The 20,595-nt window shown below is 43.6% G+C and overlaps 1 protein-coding gene across 1 annotated transcript in view; it reads right to left on the bottom strand.

Annotated features, from left to right (window-relative positions):
- The window catches only part of LOC141053222 (uncharacterized), a 653,087-nt gene that overhangs the window by 372,514 nt on the left and 259,978 nt on the right, over positions 1–20,595 (bottom strand). Inside the window, exon 15 of the mRNA XM_073550619.1 lies at positions 4,691–4,858. Coding sequence (XP_073406720.1) covers positions 4,691–4,858 — 168 coding nt within the window. The remainder of the gene's footprint in view (positions 1–4,690; positions 4,859–20,595) is intronic.

Consider the following 20,595-nt stretch of genomic DNA (forward strand, 5'->3'; position numbering starts at 1 on the left):
CATACACCCACAGTATCTGTGTCCCCCAATGAGGCGAAGGAGAAATAAAAAAGTAATGACTCTGGGAAGAAGGGGAGCAAAAAACAAAAATGCAAAAACTGAAATACCCCTGGTCATTAAAGAGTAAATGTTTAAATTTTTACTTCATAAATCAATAGCACACAAGAAAATAAGCAACTTTGTAATATATCTTTCCAAAGAAATCTGCTTTTCTTCTCCTGGATTAGTCAGTCATTTTCAATATTCTTTACTCTCAGGTAAGTGAAGTGAAAATTACATTACTGAGAAAGGAGAAGGTGATTACTACTGATAAGATTCTTATATTGGCCAAAGTGGGAGGAGGCAGGCTTGTGGCTCCTTCCACTTCCTTCCTCCTCACCTCCTATATTTCACACTAGCTGAAGAGCCCGGCGCTGCACGGGCATAGTAACTAACTACGGTTATAACAAATTATAATGATTATATCTATATATATATAAAACTGAGAGTATAGCCCTGCCCACTCCGCATAGCCACATTCACTATAATATACCACATCATCCCGTCAGCCAGAGCCACCGGACTACTACCCCTAATATTCCACATCATCCAGTCAGCCAGAGCCACCGGACTACTACCCCTAATATCCCACATCATCCCGTCAGCCAGAGCCACCGGACTACTACCCTACTACCCCTAATATCCCACATAATCCCATCAGCCAGAGCCACCGGACTACTCCCCCTAATATCCCATAACATCCCGTCAGCCAGAGCCACCGGACTACTACCCCTAATATTCCACATCATCCCGTCAGCCAGAGCCACTGGACTACTCCCCCTAATATTCCACATCATCCCGTCAGCCAGAGCCACCGGACTACTACCACTAATATCCCACATCATCCCGTAAAAGCCACCGGACTACTACCCCTAATATCCCACATCATCCTGTCAGCCTGAGCCTCCGGACAACTACCACTAATATCTCACATCATCCCGTCACAGCCGCCGGACTACTACCCCTAATATTCCACATCATCCTGTCACCCAGAGCCACCGGACAACTACCCCTAATATCCCACATAATCCCATCAGCCAGAGCAACCGGACTACTCCCTCTAATATCCCATATCATCCCGTCAGCCAGAGTCACCGGACTACTACCCCTAATATTCCACATCATCCCGTCAGCCAGAGCCACCGGACTACTACCCCTAATATCCCATATCATCCCGTCAGCCAGAGCCACCGGACTACTCCCCCTAAAATTCCACATCATCCCGTCAGCCAGAGCCACCGGACTACTACCCCTAATATCCCACATCATCCCATCAGGCAGAGCCACCAGACTACTACCACTAATATCTCACATCATCCCGTAAAAGCCACCGGACTACTACCCCTAATATCCCACATCATCCCGTCAGCCAGAGCCACCGGACAACTACCACTAATATCCCACATCATCCCGTCACAGCCGCCGGACTACTACCACTAATATCCCACATCATCCCATCAGCCAGAGCCACCGGACTACTACCACTAATATCCCACATCATCCCGTCAGCCAGAGCCACGGGACTACTACCACTAATATCCCACAGCATCCCATCAGAGCCACCAGACTACTACCACTAATATCCCACATCATCCCGTCAGAGCCACCGGACTACTACCCCTAATATCTAACATCATCCCTATAGCCAGAGCCACCGGACTACTACCACTAATATCCCACATCTTCTCGTCAGAGGAACTGGACTACTACCCCTAATATCCCACATCATCCATCAGCCAGAGCCACCGAACTACTACTCCTAATATCCCACATCATTCCGTCAGAGCCACCGAACTACTCCCCCTAATATCCCACATCATTCCGCCAAAGCCATTGGACTACTACCCCTAATATCCCACATTATCCAGTCAGCCAGAGCCATCGGACTACTACCCCTAATATCCCACATCCTAACTTCCATACCGGAGATCCCTTTAAGAGGGAAGATGTGCCTATGAGATGGAGGTTGTGTGATGGGTATATGGGCAGGGGGGGGGGATTCATTTCTGTCATGTGCTCTGCTCCTTTCTGTGGGGGCAGACAATGGCTGGGAGCTTATGTTCCCGGGGATGCTAGATTTCTCCCACCATGGCAGTGTCTGCTGAGGTGTTGTCGTGGAGTGAGAAAACTATTGCTCACGGCAACCAATCACAGCTCAGCTTCTTTTAAACAGCTCTGGTGAAATGAAAGATGCTTCGTGATTGGCTGGTGATACACACAGACATACATTCACTTTTATATATATAGATAAAATCTTATCAGTACCAACTGTCGCCTCCTACCTAAGTGACATAAAAATCTGTCTTCACCGAGTACGGATTTTAACAGAGAATTGTGAATTTTGAAAATAAATGATCTGTCCAGGGAGAAAAAGAGGCTAATTTCTTGGATAAGATATATTACAAAGTTGCTTATTTTAATGTGTACTACGGATTAATGAGATAAAAATTTAAAGGAGTATTGCCATCTCCAAGATCCTATCCCAATATGTAGTTGGTGTAATAATAATATTAGCAAATACTTCCAATTAGAAATATAGTATAGTTTTTCTGATTTGCTGTGTCTCTTTTCTCATGTGCAGACATTGCAGAATCGTAGATATCCATGGTTACATCCACTGATATAGTGAGTTAGATAGCTAGTTGATAGTGGTCATAACCATGGATACCTAAGGTCCTGCAATGTCTACACATGAGGAAAGAGACAAAGCAAATCAGAAGAACTATACTACATTTCTAATTGGAGGCATTTGCTAATATTAATATTATTACTCCTACTACATATTGGCATAGGATAACAGCCATTAGTTTTTTACAATATACACTGAGGATTTACCAGCCCCATTATTGGTTTACACTGTTACATCTCTTCAAGTAATGATTTTGCAATCTAATGTTGTTGCAAGTTCAGGGGTCCCAGTGTTAGGTCCAAAAAAAGACTTCTAATAAAGGAATAATGCACCCATCTAAAAGGACACATATGCTTTGTTTTAGGACACTCAAGTGATAATTAGATAAGGGTAATTTTAAGAAAAATTATGCATTTTAACCATTTGAATGAACAGGACTATTTTGGGCCATGATACTTTTAGGAATGTTTCATTCCAAATTTACTTTGCTGCTTAAAGCGAATCTGTCATCAAAATTAAATGCATTGTCAGGTTGGCGCCGTTCCGCTGATTAAAATGATACCTTGGCTGATGAAATCCGTCTTGTGGTTATTTAATCTTTGTTTGCAGTTTTGAGTTAAAGAGATGTCCCTGCTCCAGAGTGGCCTGTGTGCGGGGCTTTTTTGGTGCTCTGGCCTCATCGCCATCATTCTGGCTTAAATGACCGGTCACTGAACATTCATTGACCTGCCTTCTACATTAAATACGGCGCTTACAGAGTTAATAGTGTGGTCTTTAAAAAAAATTACGGTAACTCCAAGAAAATGGTGCCGGTGGCAGCGCCTGTGCAGTAGCATCTATGGGAAAGCGAAGCTTAATCTGCACAAGCGCCACCCATCAGTGGCCAAGGCTTATACAGATTAACAGCATCGCTTGCCAAGAGATGCTACTGTGCATGCCACCGCCATTTTGCTGAAGCACAAAAAAAATTGCCTCCAGCAAAATGACGGTGAAGCATGTACAGTAGCATCTATGGGCAAGTGATAGAGAATACTGCGCAAGCGCCGACGCCATTTTGATGGAGTTAATTTTTTTTTTTTTTAAAGACCACACTATTAACTGCACAAGTGCTGTATTTAAAATAGGAGGCAGGTCACTGTCATTTAAGCCAGAAAGATGATGATGAGGCCAGAACAACAATTAAAGACCCCACCCCTAGGCCTGCCCCAGAGCACGAGAATCTCATTAACTCAAAACTGCAAAGATTAAACAACAATCACAAGACGGATTTCATAAACCCAGGTATCATTTTAATCAGAGTAACAGCACAAACCTGACAATTTGTAGAAAAGATTTATGATTTCTTATTATTTCACACTGGCCATGATATATTTTATTTTTTATGCCTTATAGAGGAAAAAGCGGGCTGAAACTAATTTTTCTTTCGCCCTAATTTGAGGGGTTTTTTTTTCACTCAATAATATTCTTTCCCTAAAATGAATCTTATAACTATTTTAGTTTTAGCTTTACATGTGGATTTGCATATAGTTGAATACTCATCCAGGTACAGACATTTCTGATTGCAGGTAAAGAACAGATAGGGCCAAGGTAGAATACACAAGTAATCTTGATATTGGGGCAATTATTATACATATATTATGTGCAAAATAACTGCACACCAATGACTAGTATGCTTGACATTGCACAAGTGTGCCTTTTTTAATTTATCTTTTTTTACATTTGCTTTATTTTACAAGTTATAATAATTGCGTTGTTGCTCTGCCCAGATTAGTAAGGAACACAACTTCTTGCTGATTACTATCATCACATATAGATCATTGATAACAGAGACCTAATGGTAACTGCTCAACTGTTACCAATGATTTGTCTGCTGACACACACAGAATAGATGCACATTGCGTTTTCCCTGAATGGGCCCTCTGTAAAAAGAAAAAAAAAGGATTCTGTAACATCACAGGCTGAACCAATCAAATGTAGAAGCATACTAAAAAATAAGAGAGCAACATAAATGTCACTTATTACCAGATGAGAGTCGCTCTTCTTTTTTGACTTTAAATGTTCCACTTCACTTTCCAGGTCTGATGTCTGTTTCTTCAGCTTGTTTATCAGATTTTGACCATCTTGATGATGAACCTGGCCCTGATTGAGCTCTTCACGTAAACCTTTTACTAGATTCTCATAATTTTCAACCTACAAGAAAAGTATACGAATATTCAGTTAAGATGAATTTTAATCTATGAATTGAAACAATTCACCAATTTTGAAAACTGTGAGTCATTAAGGACAAAAGAAATAACTATTCATGATAAAGTGATTAAAAGGGTTTACTCATCCGAACAAACCATATCTAAATGCCAACAAATTAGTTTTCTCCCACTGTTTGATATAAACAAAACACAATAGGAACAATGCCAGGAGGAACTGTGGAGTAGGAACTGTGCCAAGAGGAACTGTTGATGCTCACAGAGAAATCACTGGGACACACTGATAAGCGGTGCAAATGTAGTGAACTAGACTTCACAAGAGCCAGAAATCACATGGAGAATATGATTAAGCACACAAGGCCTGCTCCATCAAAACCGGCATTGTTCACATCAGTCTTGATTAGGAGGAATGTTGGAGTCAAGTCGTTCCTGATCCATAAAGAGGTGCACGCCTCTTCATTCATGAATCTGGGGCATCTGACGAGTGGTGTGCACCTCCTTCCGCTACCCCAGAAGTCTCACTACAGTCAGCTACTGGAGAGAGATTTATGTAGTAGGGAATGCCACAGTTAGTCATCAATTAGACAAGTTGTAATGTCCAGCCCTCACCGACCCTTGCCCATTTTGTTGGAGTGGAGAGAATCTGGAGTGAAAATGCTAAATGTCGCAAAATTTTGTCGTAACTCCAAGTTATGCCTAAATTTCGCAACTTTTCAAAACATTTGCACCAGAATTCTGATTTGAAAGTTTTGAAGAATCGGGCCCATACAAGTAACACATCTCCACCTAGAATCTGGCTTCCATCATTCCAATCTCTGATATAAAAGCTGAAACTCCCAAACATGTATAGTTCTGAAGTGTATTAACTGGATAGTTCATACTGCAGACTCAATCTATCCATGCAGGAGTGGATTTGTTCATGGGGAGAAAAATGGATGGAAAACACAAATCCAAACTCTTCAAAGGGATTGCCCATTTCATTAACCCCTTAACGACCAGAGGTATTTTTGGTTTTGCAGTTTCATTTTTTGCTCCCCTTCTTCCCAGAGCCATAACTTTTTTTTATATTTTGGTCAAAATGGCCATGATTTTTGCGGGACGAGTTGTACCTTTGAATGACACCATTGGTTTTACCATATCATGTACTCAAAAATGGAAAAAAAATTCCAAGTGCGGTGAAATTGCAAAAAAAAAAGTGCAATCCCACACTTGTGTTTTGTTTTTTTGCTAGGTTCACTAAATGCTAAAACTGACCTGCCATTATGATTCTCCTGGTCATTACGAGTGCATAGACACCAAACATGTCTAGGATCGTTTTTATCTAAGTGGTGAAAAAAAATTCCAAACTTTGTTAAAAAAAAAATTTAGACATTTTCTGATACCCATAGTGTCTCCATCTTTTGTGATCTCAGGTTGGGTGGTGGCTTATTTTTTGTGCGCCAAGTTGATGTTTTTAATGATACCATTTTGGTGCAGATACGTTCTTTTGATCGCCCATTATTGCATTTTAATGCAATGTCGCGGCGACCAAAAAAACGTAATTCTGGCGTTTTTACTTTTTTTTCTCGCTACGCCATTTAGTGATCAGGTTGATCTTTTTTTTATTGATAGATCGGGCGATTATGAATATGTGTATGCTTGATTTTTTTTTAGTTGTTTTATTTTGAATGGGGCAAAAAAGGTGGGTGATTTGAACGTTTATATTTTTTAAAAAAATATTTTTTTCCACTTTTGGCATGCTTCAATAGTCTCCATGGGAGACTAGAAGCTACCATAACCCGTTCGGCTCTGCTACATACAGGCAATGATCAGATCACCTGTATGTAGGAGAATTACTCACTTGCTATGAGCACCAACCACTGGGAGGCACTCATAGCAAACCAGCAGTGAAAACCATAGAAGTCTCCAGGAGACCTCTGGTTGTCATGCCAACCCATCGGTGAACCGCGATCACGTGACGGGAGTCACCGATGGGCGGATTTCTGGCACAATTGCCGGAAGTGCAAGTTTAATGGGTTAATAGCCACGGGTGGATCACGATTCCACCCGCGACTGTTCCAGGCACATGTTAGCTGTTCAAAACAGGTGACATGTACAGGGAAAGACGTGGTCTCGCCGCTGGAGCCCACATCAAAGGGAGGGAGTCGGACATCAGTGTACTATTACGCCCGATGTCAGAAAGGGGTTAAATAAATGGGCCAGTTAGGTAATGTTTTAAAACAACTAAATAACTATTAAATACCTATTAAAAGACAAAGCAGTGCTGCTGCTCCTCACTGGTCTTTGCTTACAGTGCTATAACAGTCATATGATGCAGCATGATACCAGTACTGCAGCTCTTTAAAGGGAATCTGTCACCCAATTTTTCGACTATGAGCTGCCGGCACCGACATCAGTTGCTTATCTACAGTATTCTGTAATGCTGTAGATAAGCCCCCGATGTAACCTGAAAGAGAAGAAAAAGGAGTTAGATTATACTCACCCAGGGGCGGTCCGGTCTTGGTCCGATGGGTGTTGCGGTCCAGTGCCTCCCATCTTCTAACGGTGACGTCCTCTTCTTTTCTGCCTGTCGTGACTCAAGCACAGGTGCACTGCTCTGCCCTACAGAATGCTGTAGATAAGCCCCTGATGTCAGTGCCGGCAGCTCATAGTCGAAAAATGGGGTGACAGATTCCCTTTAAACAAAGACCGGTGAGGAGCAGTGGAGAGGTGGTGATACATCAACAGGGGGTTTCAACTGGTAAGCATTGTTTAGTTTAACATTTTAAAGCATTAAGAGTATCACCTATTTTTGCATAACCTTCAAAATGAAACTTCTTTAAGGCTGCTGTAGATGCACATCAGATGTACTGCCATTGAGAAAGGTTTTGTCCAATTTGCATCTTTTGGGTATTTTTAAATCCTGTAGCTAAACATTTTTTTAGTAAGCATTGTGGGAATCTCAGGCCCTCGGGTCGTTTACAGCCCAAAATTACCTTTTCTCAGCCCAATGAAAAGATTTTCGTGGAACACAGTGCACAGGCAAGAAGCTGTGTTTTCTTATTCTATGCCGCAGCCCCAGCATCTCCTGTGGTGTCTATGCCGCAGCCCAGCATCTCCTGTGATGTCTATGCTGCAGCCCCTGTAAATCCTGTGATGTCTATGCTGCAGCCCCAGTATCTCTTGTCATGTCTAGGCCGCAGCCCCAGCATCTCCTGTGATATCTATGCTGCAGCCCCAGTATCTCTTGTGATGTCTATGCCGCAGCCCCAGCGTCTCTTGTGATGTCTATGCCGCAGCCCCAGCGTCTCTTGTGATGTCTATGCCGCAGCCCCAGCGTCTCTTGTGATGTCTATGCCGCAGCCCCAGAGTCTCTTGTGATATCTATGCCGCAGCCCCAGAGTCTCTTGTGATGTCTATGCTGCAGCCCCAGCGTCTCCAGTGATGTCTATGCTGCAGCCTCAGCGTCTCCTGAGATGTCTATGCCACATCCGCATATCTCCTATGATGTCTATGACGCAGCCCCATTGTCTCCTGTGATGTCTATGCCGCAGCCCCAATGTCTCCTGTGATGTATTTACTGATGTCTTGGCATCTCCTATGTGATGTATATACAGCAGTCTCAATGCATACCATGTTCTGTAGACTGCAGACCTCCCCATTGCTTGAGTTCTATAAATGTAATATGAGAAGTGATGAATTTCCCACTGTGAGGAGACCTGCAGTGTAAAGGGCCTGTCACACTAAGAGATATCGCTAGCAATATCGCTATAACTTGTGACGTTATAGCGATATTGCTAGCGATATCGCTGTGTGTGATACTTACCTACAACCCGCTCCACCGCTGCTTATCGCTGATCGCGCGAGAACAGGCTGGACTGTTTCTCGTCGTCAGCTTCCTGCGGCGCTTCCTGCTGTGACGACGAGCGACGCGTGGAGCCGGGCGGGAGGACGCAGGATCACCTAGTGTGACAGGTAAGTAGCGACCCCCGTCCCCAGCGATGTCGCTGGTGAGATCTGCCTGTGTGGCAGCTCACTAGCGACCACTTAGCGATGTACCAGCGATCCTGACCGCGTCATATCGCTGGTCGGGATCGCTGGTGCATCGCTAAGTGTGACAGTACCTTAATATACATGTGTATTCGGTATGACTTACTGCTGCGAGGTCTTTATAAAACGTGTCATTGCCTGCATTCCAGACCGACATAAATCTGGAAAAGCAGTTATGAGTAGCAACATTATCGGTGCCACCTAACATCACAGCCACACCAAAGAAAAGCAACTCCTACCATCACATTAGGGGTGAGTATATTAAGTGTTTCACCTAATGTAGCAGGGTAATTTTCAAGTTGATAATTTTTTATGAGCACTGAAGGATGGTATAAAATATGCAAATGGACTCAGCCAGAAAAAGTTCCCCATCCCTGGCGTGCAGAATCAAACTTCCATTCTTTACATTATAACACATGGAGAAGCATGGAAGAATGGAGAAGCAACTATTAGGTGAATTGTGACAACTAAATAGTGCTACAATCAAGCTATGTGTAATGCAGCCAGACTGTTATCTTAAGTCATACTGCAAGGCTCGTTAAAGGGTTGACTTGTAAGATTGCTACTTCCAGTAGGTGGCACAATAGTTCAAGTCCTCTTCCTCTCTGAAGAGACAATTTGCGTATTTCATTTCCCAGAGGAGAATGCAAGGTGTTTAGGTCCCCTTATACCGGCGTGTCAGACCTGACAAGTCACTTCTCCAAAAGGAGCAAAAGGAAAAAGCTTACCCCTTAGACACCAGTCTTAGCCTCTCACCTAGCTAAATCAGATCTCATACTTTGCACTGATGAGGGGCAGTACCCCGAAACACTGTGCCTTCAAATTGAGATTCCGATTTGGCTTTTATCCCAAGTCATTTTGCAAGGCTCATTAAAGGGTCGATATTCATTTGTAGTATTGCTACTTCCAATAGGTGGCACTAGACTACAAGTCCTCTTCCTCTCTGAAGAGACAAATTGCATATTTAATTTCCCAGAAGAGCATGCAAGGTGTTTAAGTCTCCTCATACTGGCATGTAAGACCTGGAATGTCACTCTCTACAAGAACACTTACCTCTTAGATCCCTGTTTTAAACTCTGAAACACTCGATTTTGGAGTGCTATCTTTTGTTTTGTTTAGAGACAATGATTTCCATGCTCTCTGGTCCATAAAACTACATTAACATAGCAAACCACTGCATATGTAGTCAGTGCTAGATCAGATTTATGAGAAGAGCAGCTGTCTGGAAAAGACGCTTAGATGCAATGCAGCTCAATGCCTGTGTAGTTATAGACAAATTATTCCTAATTGTATCACCTATAAGTGAAGTATACTTCTAATTATCTTCTTCCTACAGCTGTATGAAAATCAATAACCATAAGCCTTAGAATGAAACACACACTGCACGCTCCTGCAGGCTTCTAATGAATGCAAATAGTTTGACCTTTCCTTGACAAGCCTGAATATTGTTTCATACTTTTGCCATTAAACTTGCTGTTATCAGCAATTCACATTACAATCAGGACAAAAAAAAAGCAGAACAATAAAAAAGAAAAAAAAATCAAACTCAAAAAATAGGAAAATTAAAAAAAAAAAAAATTGACAACAGCAAGAGGAAATCAAAATTGTACAAAACAAGTGCGTGAACTTTCTGCATCTGAAAGCACATATCTGGATGATGAGCTTCTCGGTTGCATAATGAATTTCTTTTATTCACGTAGCTTTTTGTCTGAAGAGGCTCTCGAATCATCATGTGGATGCAGTTCTGCATAATTTTTATATAAATATTAGAGGAACACTTTGGTAATTGGTTTCCATCGAAATTCACAGTCATTTTTTCTCAAGAGCGGCGTTCTTTAAAAACAAAGGTTAATTGAAAATTGGCTTTAGCTAAACCCCACTGCTGGTGATATAGAGAGCTATCGCAAATGGATAAATAGGATGATGATGCAGGTAGAAACTTTTACTCAAGGGACGTGGAGGATGGACCACTGTTGCAGCCCTGGTGTGCAGAAACTAGCCTCTTAACTACTTGTATCACTTTTTAGAAGTGTTTTCCCCCTAAGGATAACTTATATATTAAAATGGCTACAGTTATATCTGCAAATGTACAGGAGCTGGATATTCCTTATATGTATTATACACGGCTTTTCATTTCTCCAAATGCAGCCAGCCATGTAGACAATGGGGGTTTTCATTGCACATGTCACATCTACATTCAATGGCATTATAAGAAAAATGCACTATGATTACTGAACATGTCAAACATAACCAAGTATATTGATATTACAAATATTGAAGTATATTCATCATTATTGTCTAATTCTTAGGCAGTGCAAACTTGTCATAGAATTATAGAATGGTAGAGCTAGAAGGGACCTCCGGGGTCATCGTGTCCAACCCCCTGCTCAATGTAGGATTTACTAAACCATCTCAGACAGATGTCTGTCCAGCCTCTGTTTGAAAAATTCCATTGACGGAGAACTCACCACCTCTCGTGGCAGCCTGTTCAGCTCATTGATCACCCTCACTGTCAAATTGTTTTTTCTATTATCTAATCTGTATCTTCTCCCTTTCAGTTTCATTCCATTGCCTAACTTAGGGTACCGTTACACCTAGCGACTCACCAGCGATCCCGACCAGCGATATGACGCGGTCAGGATCGCTGGTGAATCGCTGGGTGGTCGCTAGTGAGCTGCCACTCAGGCAGATCTCACCAGCGACATCGTAGGGGACGGGGATCGCTACTTACCTGTCAGACGCGGCGATCCTGCGTCCTCCCGCCCGGCTCCACGCATCGCCCGTCGTCACAGCAGGAAGCACCGCAGAAAGTGGCCGACGAGGAATGGTCCAGCAGCTTCTCGCGCGATCAGCGATAATCAGCGGGGGAGCCGGTCGGAGGAAAGTATCACATGCAGCGATATCGCTAGTAATATCGCTGCAACGTCAGAAAATAGGTGACTTTACAGCGATATTGCTAGCGATATCGCAGTGTGTAACGGGGGCTTTAGACTAGACAGTCTTAAAATGAGCCAAATTTATCATAGTGTCTCATGCTGGTTGATAAATCTAAATCTTTGTTTTACAGCACCTATTAGTTAACTTACTTTCTGTCAAAATTTAAGTAAATTTTCTTGACACACAGAGCCTGATTCATTAAGACTGTGTTTCACATGACAGTTTAAATCAACCGAAACAAGCCTACTTAATTAAGAGGTGCATACAACTCTTAATGAATTGGGCGCAAGTGACTGATTGACGTGTGCCTCTGCCTGAATTGTTACTCCAGTCTACTGAAATTCATGGCATTAAAGTGTAAATTTTGATTAATTAGACCGGCATGCTTAGCCTATTTTGGTGAAGCTGTTCAGGACATGTGCATAAACTTTGAGTTGTGCCAAAATTTTGTGGCATGTTAGAGGATTTTCGAATGGTGATTAAAGAAAAACCACAAAGTAGATATCTTCACCAAAGGTAATAATAATCTTTATTTGTATAGCGCCAACGTATTCTGCAGCGCTTTACAGTTTCAAAGGTATCAATGTAATCAGTACTACAGTGCCATTACAGCCATATCTAGTTTACATTACAAAATTGTGCTGACATGTTCTCTTTAACCCCTTCATGACATGTGTGATCTACCCGCGGCAATTAACCTTGCTGTCAAACTCTGACAGTGGTATTTAACGCGCGCTTCCGGCCATCAGGCCGGAAATCCACCCATTGGTGACCCTCGTTCCATGATCGCCGGTCACCGATGGGTTGACATGACAACCATAAGTCTCATTGAGACCTCTATGGTTGTCACTGCTGGTTGCTGTGAGCGCCGCCCGGTGGTCAGTGCTCATTGCAAGTGAGTTCTATACTACATACAGGTGATCTGATCATTGCCTGTATGTAGCAGGGGCAATCGGGTTATGACATCTTCTAGTGTCCCATGGAGACTATTGAAGCAAGCCAAAAGTAAAAAAAAAAGTGTTTAAAAATATTTAAAAAATATAAAAGTTTTCTGCCCCCCTTTCGTCCCATTCAAAATAAAATACAAAAAAAAAAAAAAAATCAAATATACACATATTTGTTATCGCCGCATTCACAATCTGTCAATATAAAAAAAGAATTATTCCGATCAGTAAACAGTGTAACGAGAAAAAAAAAGTAAAAACGGCATAATTACGTTTTTTTAATTGCCATAACATTGCATTAAAATGCAATAACGGGAGATCAAAAGATCGTATCTACACTAAAATGGTATCATTAAAAATGTCAGCTTGGCAAGCAAAAAATAAGTCCTCACCCAACCCAAGATCACAAAAAATGGAGACGCTAAGGGCATCGGAAAATGGCGTAATTTTTTACGAACTTTGTATTTTTTTTTCACCACTTAAATAAAAAAGAACCTAGACATGTTTGGTGTCTTTGAACTCGTAAATAGAGATGAGCAAATTTGTTCGGATTCGGTTCCGAATACAATCAGAATCGAATATTGTTTTTGCAATATTCGTTGAACACAACCGAAAGTCATTAGAGTCAATGGGAGTAGAAATTACCAAATATGTTCGGAACCGATCATAAGACACATATTCGGCCTGAATAGTGTTCGAATATGGCACGAATTTGTCAAAATCAGATTCGGGCCAAAGTCCAAACAAATTCACTCATCAAGCCGTAATGACGTGGAGAATCATAAAGGCAGGTCAGTTTTAGCATTTGGTGAATATGGTAAAAAAAAAAAAAAAAAATCCAAAATAATGTTGTTGAATTCCACTTTTTTTCAATTTCACTGCATTAGGAATTTTTTTCCCGTATTTAAGTACCCGATATGGTAAAACCAATAGTGTTGTTCAAAAGTACAACTTGTCCTGCAAAAATCAAGCCGTCACATGGCCATATTGACGTAAAAGTAAAAAAGTTATGACTCGGGGAAGAAGGGGAGCGAAAAACAGAAACGCAAAAACAAAAAAGGGCTCCGTCTTGAAGGGGTTAAAGAATTTTCCCACTACAAGAGTTATTAGGTTTGGCAGCAGAAAGCAGTAAAGATGTCAAGTGATGACGTGACCTTATGCTTGCATGCACAGAACCATCCTGGGCCTCGTCAGAGCCAGAAGAGCAGGGATTTCAGCTCTTGCTGCAGTGATGAGAAGGAACAGATGAGGGATAGTTAAAACGCAGAGTATAGAGAGGGAGCGGTGAGGTGAGTTTAAACACTTTATTTATTCTTAACATCTTAAGTTTATTATGCTCTGGGGTCGGAAGAGATCCCAGAGCATAACAAGGGACAATCAATTCATGGAGAATAGCTTCGATGTGAATTGAATTTCTCAGGAAAATCTGTGGGATTTGGCAAATTCAAATTTTGTCACATCCACTCATCTCTACATCTTACTATTAAAAGGGACCTCGAAATGTAATTTTGTTGTTACAAAAATATACGAGCTATTTAGTGCATATGGTCTCACCAATCTAAATTCAATAAAAATGATGCCCTCTAAACGAAATAGCAAGCAGTCATAAGCAACTTCCATTGAAACATGTGGTCACATGACAGGTGGAGAAGAGGTGGATAATTTTTTTGTAAGTATATATGAGTTACTAATACCATTTAGATAAAACCGTCATGTACATGTGTGACTTTTCAGAAAAAAAATAATTCCACTGATTCATAATTATTGCAATAAACAGAAAATTTATATTTTCTTTAAATGTAATAAAAATATATAGGCTACCTTCAAATGTATCTGAAAGGATTGTAATGAGTGGGATATGCTTAAAATCAGAGAGCATATATGTATTATATAGCAATTTCTTCTAAAAGCAATACAAAAAAAGATCAAATATGACATGGCAATTCATTCTGGATGGGAGCGCTGCTATGTAATTAACCGATTTGTGCCAATCATGATCACAGGTAATCACTCACTGGCTTCAGGATATATTAACTTAAGTGTGATTAAAGTATGAATGTGAAATTATAGGATTAAAATATACATTCTTTTTGTACAAATTAAAGTTAAATTGTGGCAATTTGCTTTCATGATAATGTTCACATAGCACTAATGAATTCACGGCTATGCTGTCAGACTAAACACTGCTATTTGACACAATTTAACGGCATGTGATAATAACACTTTATAAATTATTTTTATACTTTGAAAACAGTGCAAATAAAACATCACAAGGACACCATATAAAACAGCTCTGGCAAAAATTAAGAGACCACCACATCAAAACCCTGTCATGGGCAGCCCATTCTCCAGACCTAAACCCCACTGAAAACCTCTGGAATGTAATCAAGAGGATGATGGATAGTCACAAGCCATCAAACAAAGAAGAACTGCGCCAGAAGCAGTGTGATAGGTTGGTGACAAGCATGCCAAGACGCATGAAAGCTGTGATTAAAAATCATGGTTATTCCACAAATTATTGATTTCTGAACTCTTCCTGAGTTAAAGCATTAGCATTGTTGTTTCTAAATGATTATGAAGTTGTTTTCTTTGTATTATTTGAGGTCTGCAAACACTTTTTTTTTTGTTTTTTTTCACCATTTATCCTTTTCAGAAAAAAAATTAATGCTTGGAAATTCGGAGACATATTGTCAGAAGTTTTTAGACTAAAAGAACAATTTACTCAGAAATATGCCTTGTGATAAAACACTCCGGGATCGCCTATGCTGGGGTCAAAGGTCACGTGCATTCAGCATGAAACTCAGGCGCAGAGCTGGGATTTGGGTGTAACTGACCCTGGGTCAGGTTTATTAACGGTGAAAGCAATGCAAAAGGAAATAAAACATAAAACAAATCCTTGCCTGTCCGGCACTAACTAAACAATGGACAACCTAACTACCAACTGGCGGGCTTCTCCCGTCCAGCCAAACCACAGTTGCAGTGGACACTGCTTCCACTCGCGTGTGTCTCTCACACAGACAGGCTCTCTGTGTTCCCAGGCTGAGACACTCACACAACCACCTTGCATCCTTTTATATCCACCTCCCATTATTCATTAGCAAGCAGGTGCGATACTGACCAGACTAGGCCACATAGAAAAGGAATCTGGGCGAGATATACTTGCCCTCATCCACTATTCCCACATGATTCTCACATATCCCCCCCTCTGCTCAGACCACTCCGGCCGAGCAATGACACCCGCCAAACAGTGCACTCGGGACAGGGCATCTGCATTTCCCATCTGTACCCCTGGGCGGTGCTCCACCGTAAAAGTGTAGGCCTGCAGGGCAAGGAACCACCGGGTCACCCGGCTATTCTGTTCCTTGTTCAAGTGCATCCACTTGAGAGGGGCATGGTCAGTGATCAGCCTGAATTTTCGGCCCACCAGGTAATATTTGAGGGCCTCTAGAGCCCACTTAATGGCGAGGCACTCTTTTTCTACGACTGCATACCTTTGCTCGTGTTTATTCAGCTTCCTGCTGAGATAGAGGACTGGGTGTTCCACTCCGTCCCTCACTTGTGAGAGTACGGCCCCGATACCGGTATCAGAGGCATCCGTTTGTACCACAAACTCACTGCGGAAGTCCGGAGTCACCAGTACGGGCTGAGAGCAAAGTGCCCGTTTTAGGCTATGGAAGGCTTCTTCAGCCGCTAAACTCCATTTAATCATGACGGAGTCTTTCCCATTTGTAAGATCTGTCAGGGGGGTAGCGATGGCTGCAAAATTGGGTATGAACCGGCGATAATAACCGGCGATCCCCAGGAAGGCTTGCACCTGCTTCTTGTTGACAGGTTGTGGCCAGTCCTGAACTGCCTGAATCTTATCAACCTGGGGTTTAACAACACCCCTCCCAATTACATACCCCAAATACCGGGCTTCTTCTAGCCCGATGTGACATTTCTTGGGGTTCGCGGTTAGACCTGCCTCCCACAGGTCGTCAATCACAGCTTGTACTTTCTGGAGATGAGTCTCCCAGTCCAAGCTGTAAATGACAATGTCATCCAAATAGGCCGAAGCGTACCGCCTATGTGGCCTCAAGACTCGATCCGTCAGTCTCTGGAAGGTCGCCGGTGCCCCGTGCAGTCCAAACGGCATATACACATACTGAAATAAACCTTCCAGCGTAGCAAATGCCGTCTTTTCTCTGGCCACCTCAGCCAGAGGGATCTGCCAATACCCCTTTGTTAGATCTAGGGTCGTAATATACCGGGCTTTTCCTAACCGATCTATTAACTCGTCGACCCGGGGCATAGGATAGGCATCAAATTTTGAGACCGCATTCAGTTTCCTGAAGTCATTGCAGAATCGGATGGTGCCGTCCGGTTTAGGAATTAGCACAATCGGGCTGGACCACGCACTGTGCGATTCCTCAATGACTCCTAACTCTAACATTGCCTTCACTTCTCGGGAAACGGCTTCACGGCGCGCTTCCGGGATTCGGTAGGGCTTTACGTGAACTGTGACACCAGGTTCCGTTACAATGTCATGTTTCATTAGCATAGTCTGCCCGGGTTTTTCTGAGAAAAACTTTTGGTTGTGAAGTAGAAACTGCCTGACCTCAGTCTTTTGCCGCTCCGAGAGAGTCTCTGCAACCCGTACCTCCGGCACGGTATGCGGGCAGACAGGACGGGCCAGCTCCGCTGATAAGGCAGACCGATCCTTCCAGGGCTTTATCAGATTTACATGATAAATCTGTTCAGGTTTCCATTTACCTGCCTGGTATACTTTGTAGTTTACTTCACCAACTCTTTCCTTGATCTCAAAGGGGCCCTGCCACTTTGCCAGGAACTTACTGTCCACCGTGGGGACCAGGATCAACACCCTATCTCCGGGTGCAAACGTACGTATCTTGGCGCCCCTATCATAGATTCTTTTTTGGGCTCCTTGAGCCTGTACCATGTGTTCTTTGACGATAGGCATAACAGCCGCAATACGGTCCTGCATTTGTGTGACGTGATCTATCACTGTTTTAAACGGAGTGACCTGACCCTCCCTGGTTTCTTTTGCAACATCTAACAGTCCGCGAGGACGTCGGGCGTACAATAACTCGAAAGGCGAGAATCCCGTGGAAGACTGGGGTACTTCCCTGATGGAAAAAAGCAAATACGGAAGTAAATAGTCCCAGTTCTTCCCATCCTTGTCTATCACCTTTCTCAGCATCTGCTTCAGAGTTTTATTGAACCGTTCAACCAACCCGTCTGTTTGAGGGTGATACACGGATGTGCGTAACGGTTCGATTTGTAACAATCGGCAGAGCTCCTTCATTATCCTGGACATAAAGGGGGTCCCCTGGTCGGTGAGTATCTGTTTTGGTATACCAACCCGACTAAACACATGCACCAGTTCCTTGGCAATCGTCTTGGTGGCCGTGTTACGCAAAGGGATGGCCTCCGGGTAACGGGTGGCATAATGCAAGATGACCAGGATATGTTGGTGTCCACATGCAGACCGTGGAAGGGGCCCAACTAAATCCATCCCAATCCTCTCAAACGGGACTTCAATAATAGGTAGGGGTACCAAAGGGCTACAGAACCGGGGCTTAGGTGCAGAGGCTTGGCAGTCAGGACAAGACTCACAATATACACGAATATCGTGATGCATGCCTGGCCAAACAAAACAGTGTAATATCCTTTCGGTGGTTTTCTGGACTCCCAGGTGACCTCCCATCACATGTCCGTGGGCCAGGTCCAACACCTGCCGCCGGTAGGGTTTTGGCACGACTAATAGTTGCACCGTATCTTCCCCCTTTTTCTCTATCTGATAGAGTAAATCATTCTCCAGAACCATGTAAGGATATGCCAGCCTAGAGCCAGGTTCTACGGGTACCCCATTTATCACTTTTACATTTGTCCTAGCCTGAGAAAGGGTAGGATCCTTTATTTGCTCGCTTTGGAAGTCATCTTTCTGAACTTCTAAATCCGGCAAACGGGGAGGTGGACGGCTGTCGACCTCCTCCTCTTCCCCGGTCTCCTCCGTATCACCCGCCATGACTGAAAACGGGAACGGCAGGTCATTTCCCGCAGACTCTTCCCCAGAGTCTTCCGGGGAGACCTCTTCTAGGGGTTCGGGACCCACACGTGCCCTGGGAGAAGAATCATGTACACCATTACCCTGGGGTATCAACTGATTCTCCCACAATTGCCAGAAGTGGGGAAAATCCCGGCCCAGGATAACATCATGCAATAACGCCGGGACGAGTCCCACTTTATGTTGCACAGACCCATAGGAAGTTGTAATGCATATGACCGTGGTGAGGTACGAACAGGTGTCTCCATGCACACACGTTACAGAAAATTTGTCTGATGGTCCAGTTGGGGCTGACACCAGACTGGCCTTCACCAGAGTCACCACACTTCCCGAGTCTAACAATGCCACCACATTTTTGCCATCAACAGTTAAATCACACAAGTGTTTTTCCACATCCTTTTGACCGGCATTCACACTCACTACCCGTGCAACCATAGACATGCGGTTTTTAGCGTCTGTGACGTCGCACTGCATGGGTTCAGTAGTGACCGGACAGTTCACAGCAATATGTCCCATCTCTTGGCAGCGGAAACACCTAACGGGCCCCTTGCTTAGACCATAGTTCGTTACTCTCAGCCTCGCATTGTGGGCAGTCCCGTTTTCCTCCCCCACTGTCTTAGGGCTTTTTCCATCTCCCCTACTCCCTGGAACAGTCTTACCGGTTCCACGTGGAGATGATGAAGAACAAGGTGGGGTAGCGTCGTCTCGGAGTCCTTCCGCCACGGAGTAACGTTCAACCAGATCCACCAGTTGATCTGCCGTCATAGGATTTCCATGGCTTACCCACTTCCTCAGGGCTGGCGGTAGAGCTCTCAGGTACTTGTCCATGACGACTCTCTGGATTATCTCTGGCGCTGTCAGCACCTCGGGTTGTAGTCACTTCTTCGTCACGTGGATCAGGTCGAACATCTGTGACCGCGGTGGTTTATCCGGCTGATAAGTCCATTGATGCACTCTCTGTGCACAGACAGCGGTCGTCACTCCCAGCCGGGCCAAGATCTCGGCTTTCAATTTGTCAAAGTCCTGCGCGGCTTCAGGCTCTAAGTCATAATAAGCCTTTTGGGCCTCACCGGAAAGAAACGGGGCAATCAGGCTGGCCCATCGTGCCTTCGGCCATTTTTCTCTCACCGCCGTCCGTTCAAACGTGGTCAGGTATGCCTCGACGTCATCTTCGGTCGTCATCTTCTGCCAGTACCGACTCACGTGAATCACTCTCGACTCGGCTTCCAGGTTAAGCTCAGGTAAGCTCGCCAAGCGCTGCGCCACCTGCTGGAGAAGCGAACGATCGGTAACTGTCATGTCCACCAACTCCTTCAGCTGGGCCATCATCACCCGATTAGCTTCTTGCTGGACGGCGGTGGACTGTACCAGCGCTTTCACCACGTCCTCCATGCTCATGCTTGCAACGTGATGCCCGCGTTCTCCACCACAATGTGATAAAACACTCCGGGATCGCCTTTGCTGGGGTCAAAGGTCACGTGCATTCAGCATGAAACTCAGGCGCAGAGCTGGGATTTGGGTGTACCTGACCCTGGGTCAGGTTTATCAACGGTGAAAGCAATGCAAAAGGAAATAAAACATAAAACAAATCCTTGCCTGTCCGGCACTAACTAAACAATGGACAACCTAACTACCAACTGGCGGGCTTCTCCTGTCCAGCCAAACCACAGTTGCAGTGGGCACTGCTTCCACTCACGTGTGTCTCTCACACAGACAGGCTCTCTGTGTTCCCAGGCTGAGACACTC

The sequence above is a fragment of the Dendrobates tinctorius genome, unplaced genomic scaffold (assembly GCF_039654945.1).
Source record: "Dendrobates tinctorius isolate UK_male_01 unplaced genomic scaffold, ASM3965494v1 ptg000165l, whole genome shotgun sequence".
Classification (NCBI taxonomy): domain Eukaryota; kingdom Metazoa; phylum Chordata; class Amphibia; order Anura; family Dendrobatidae; genus Dendrobates; species Dendrobates tinctorius.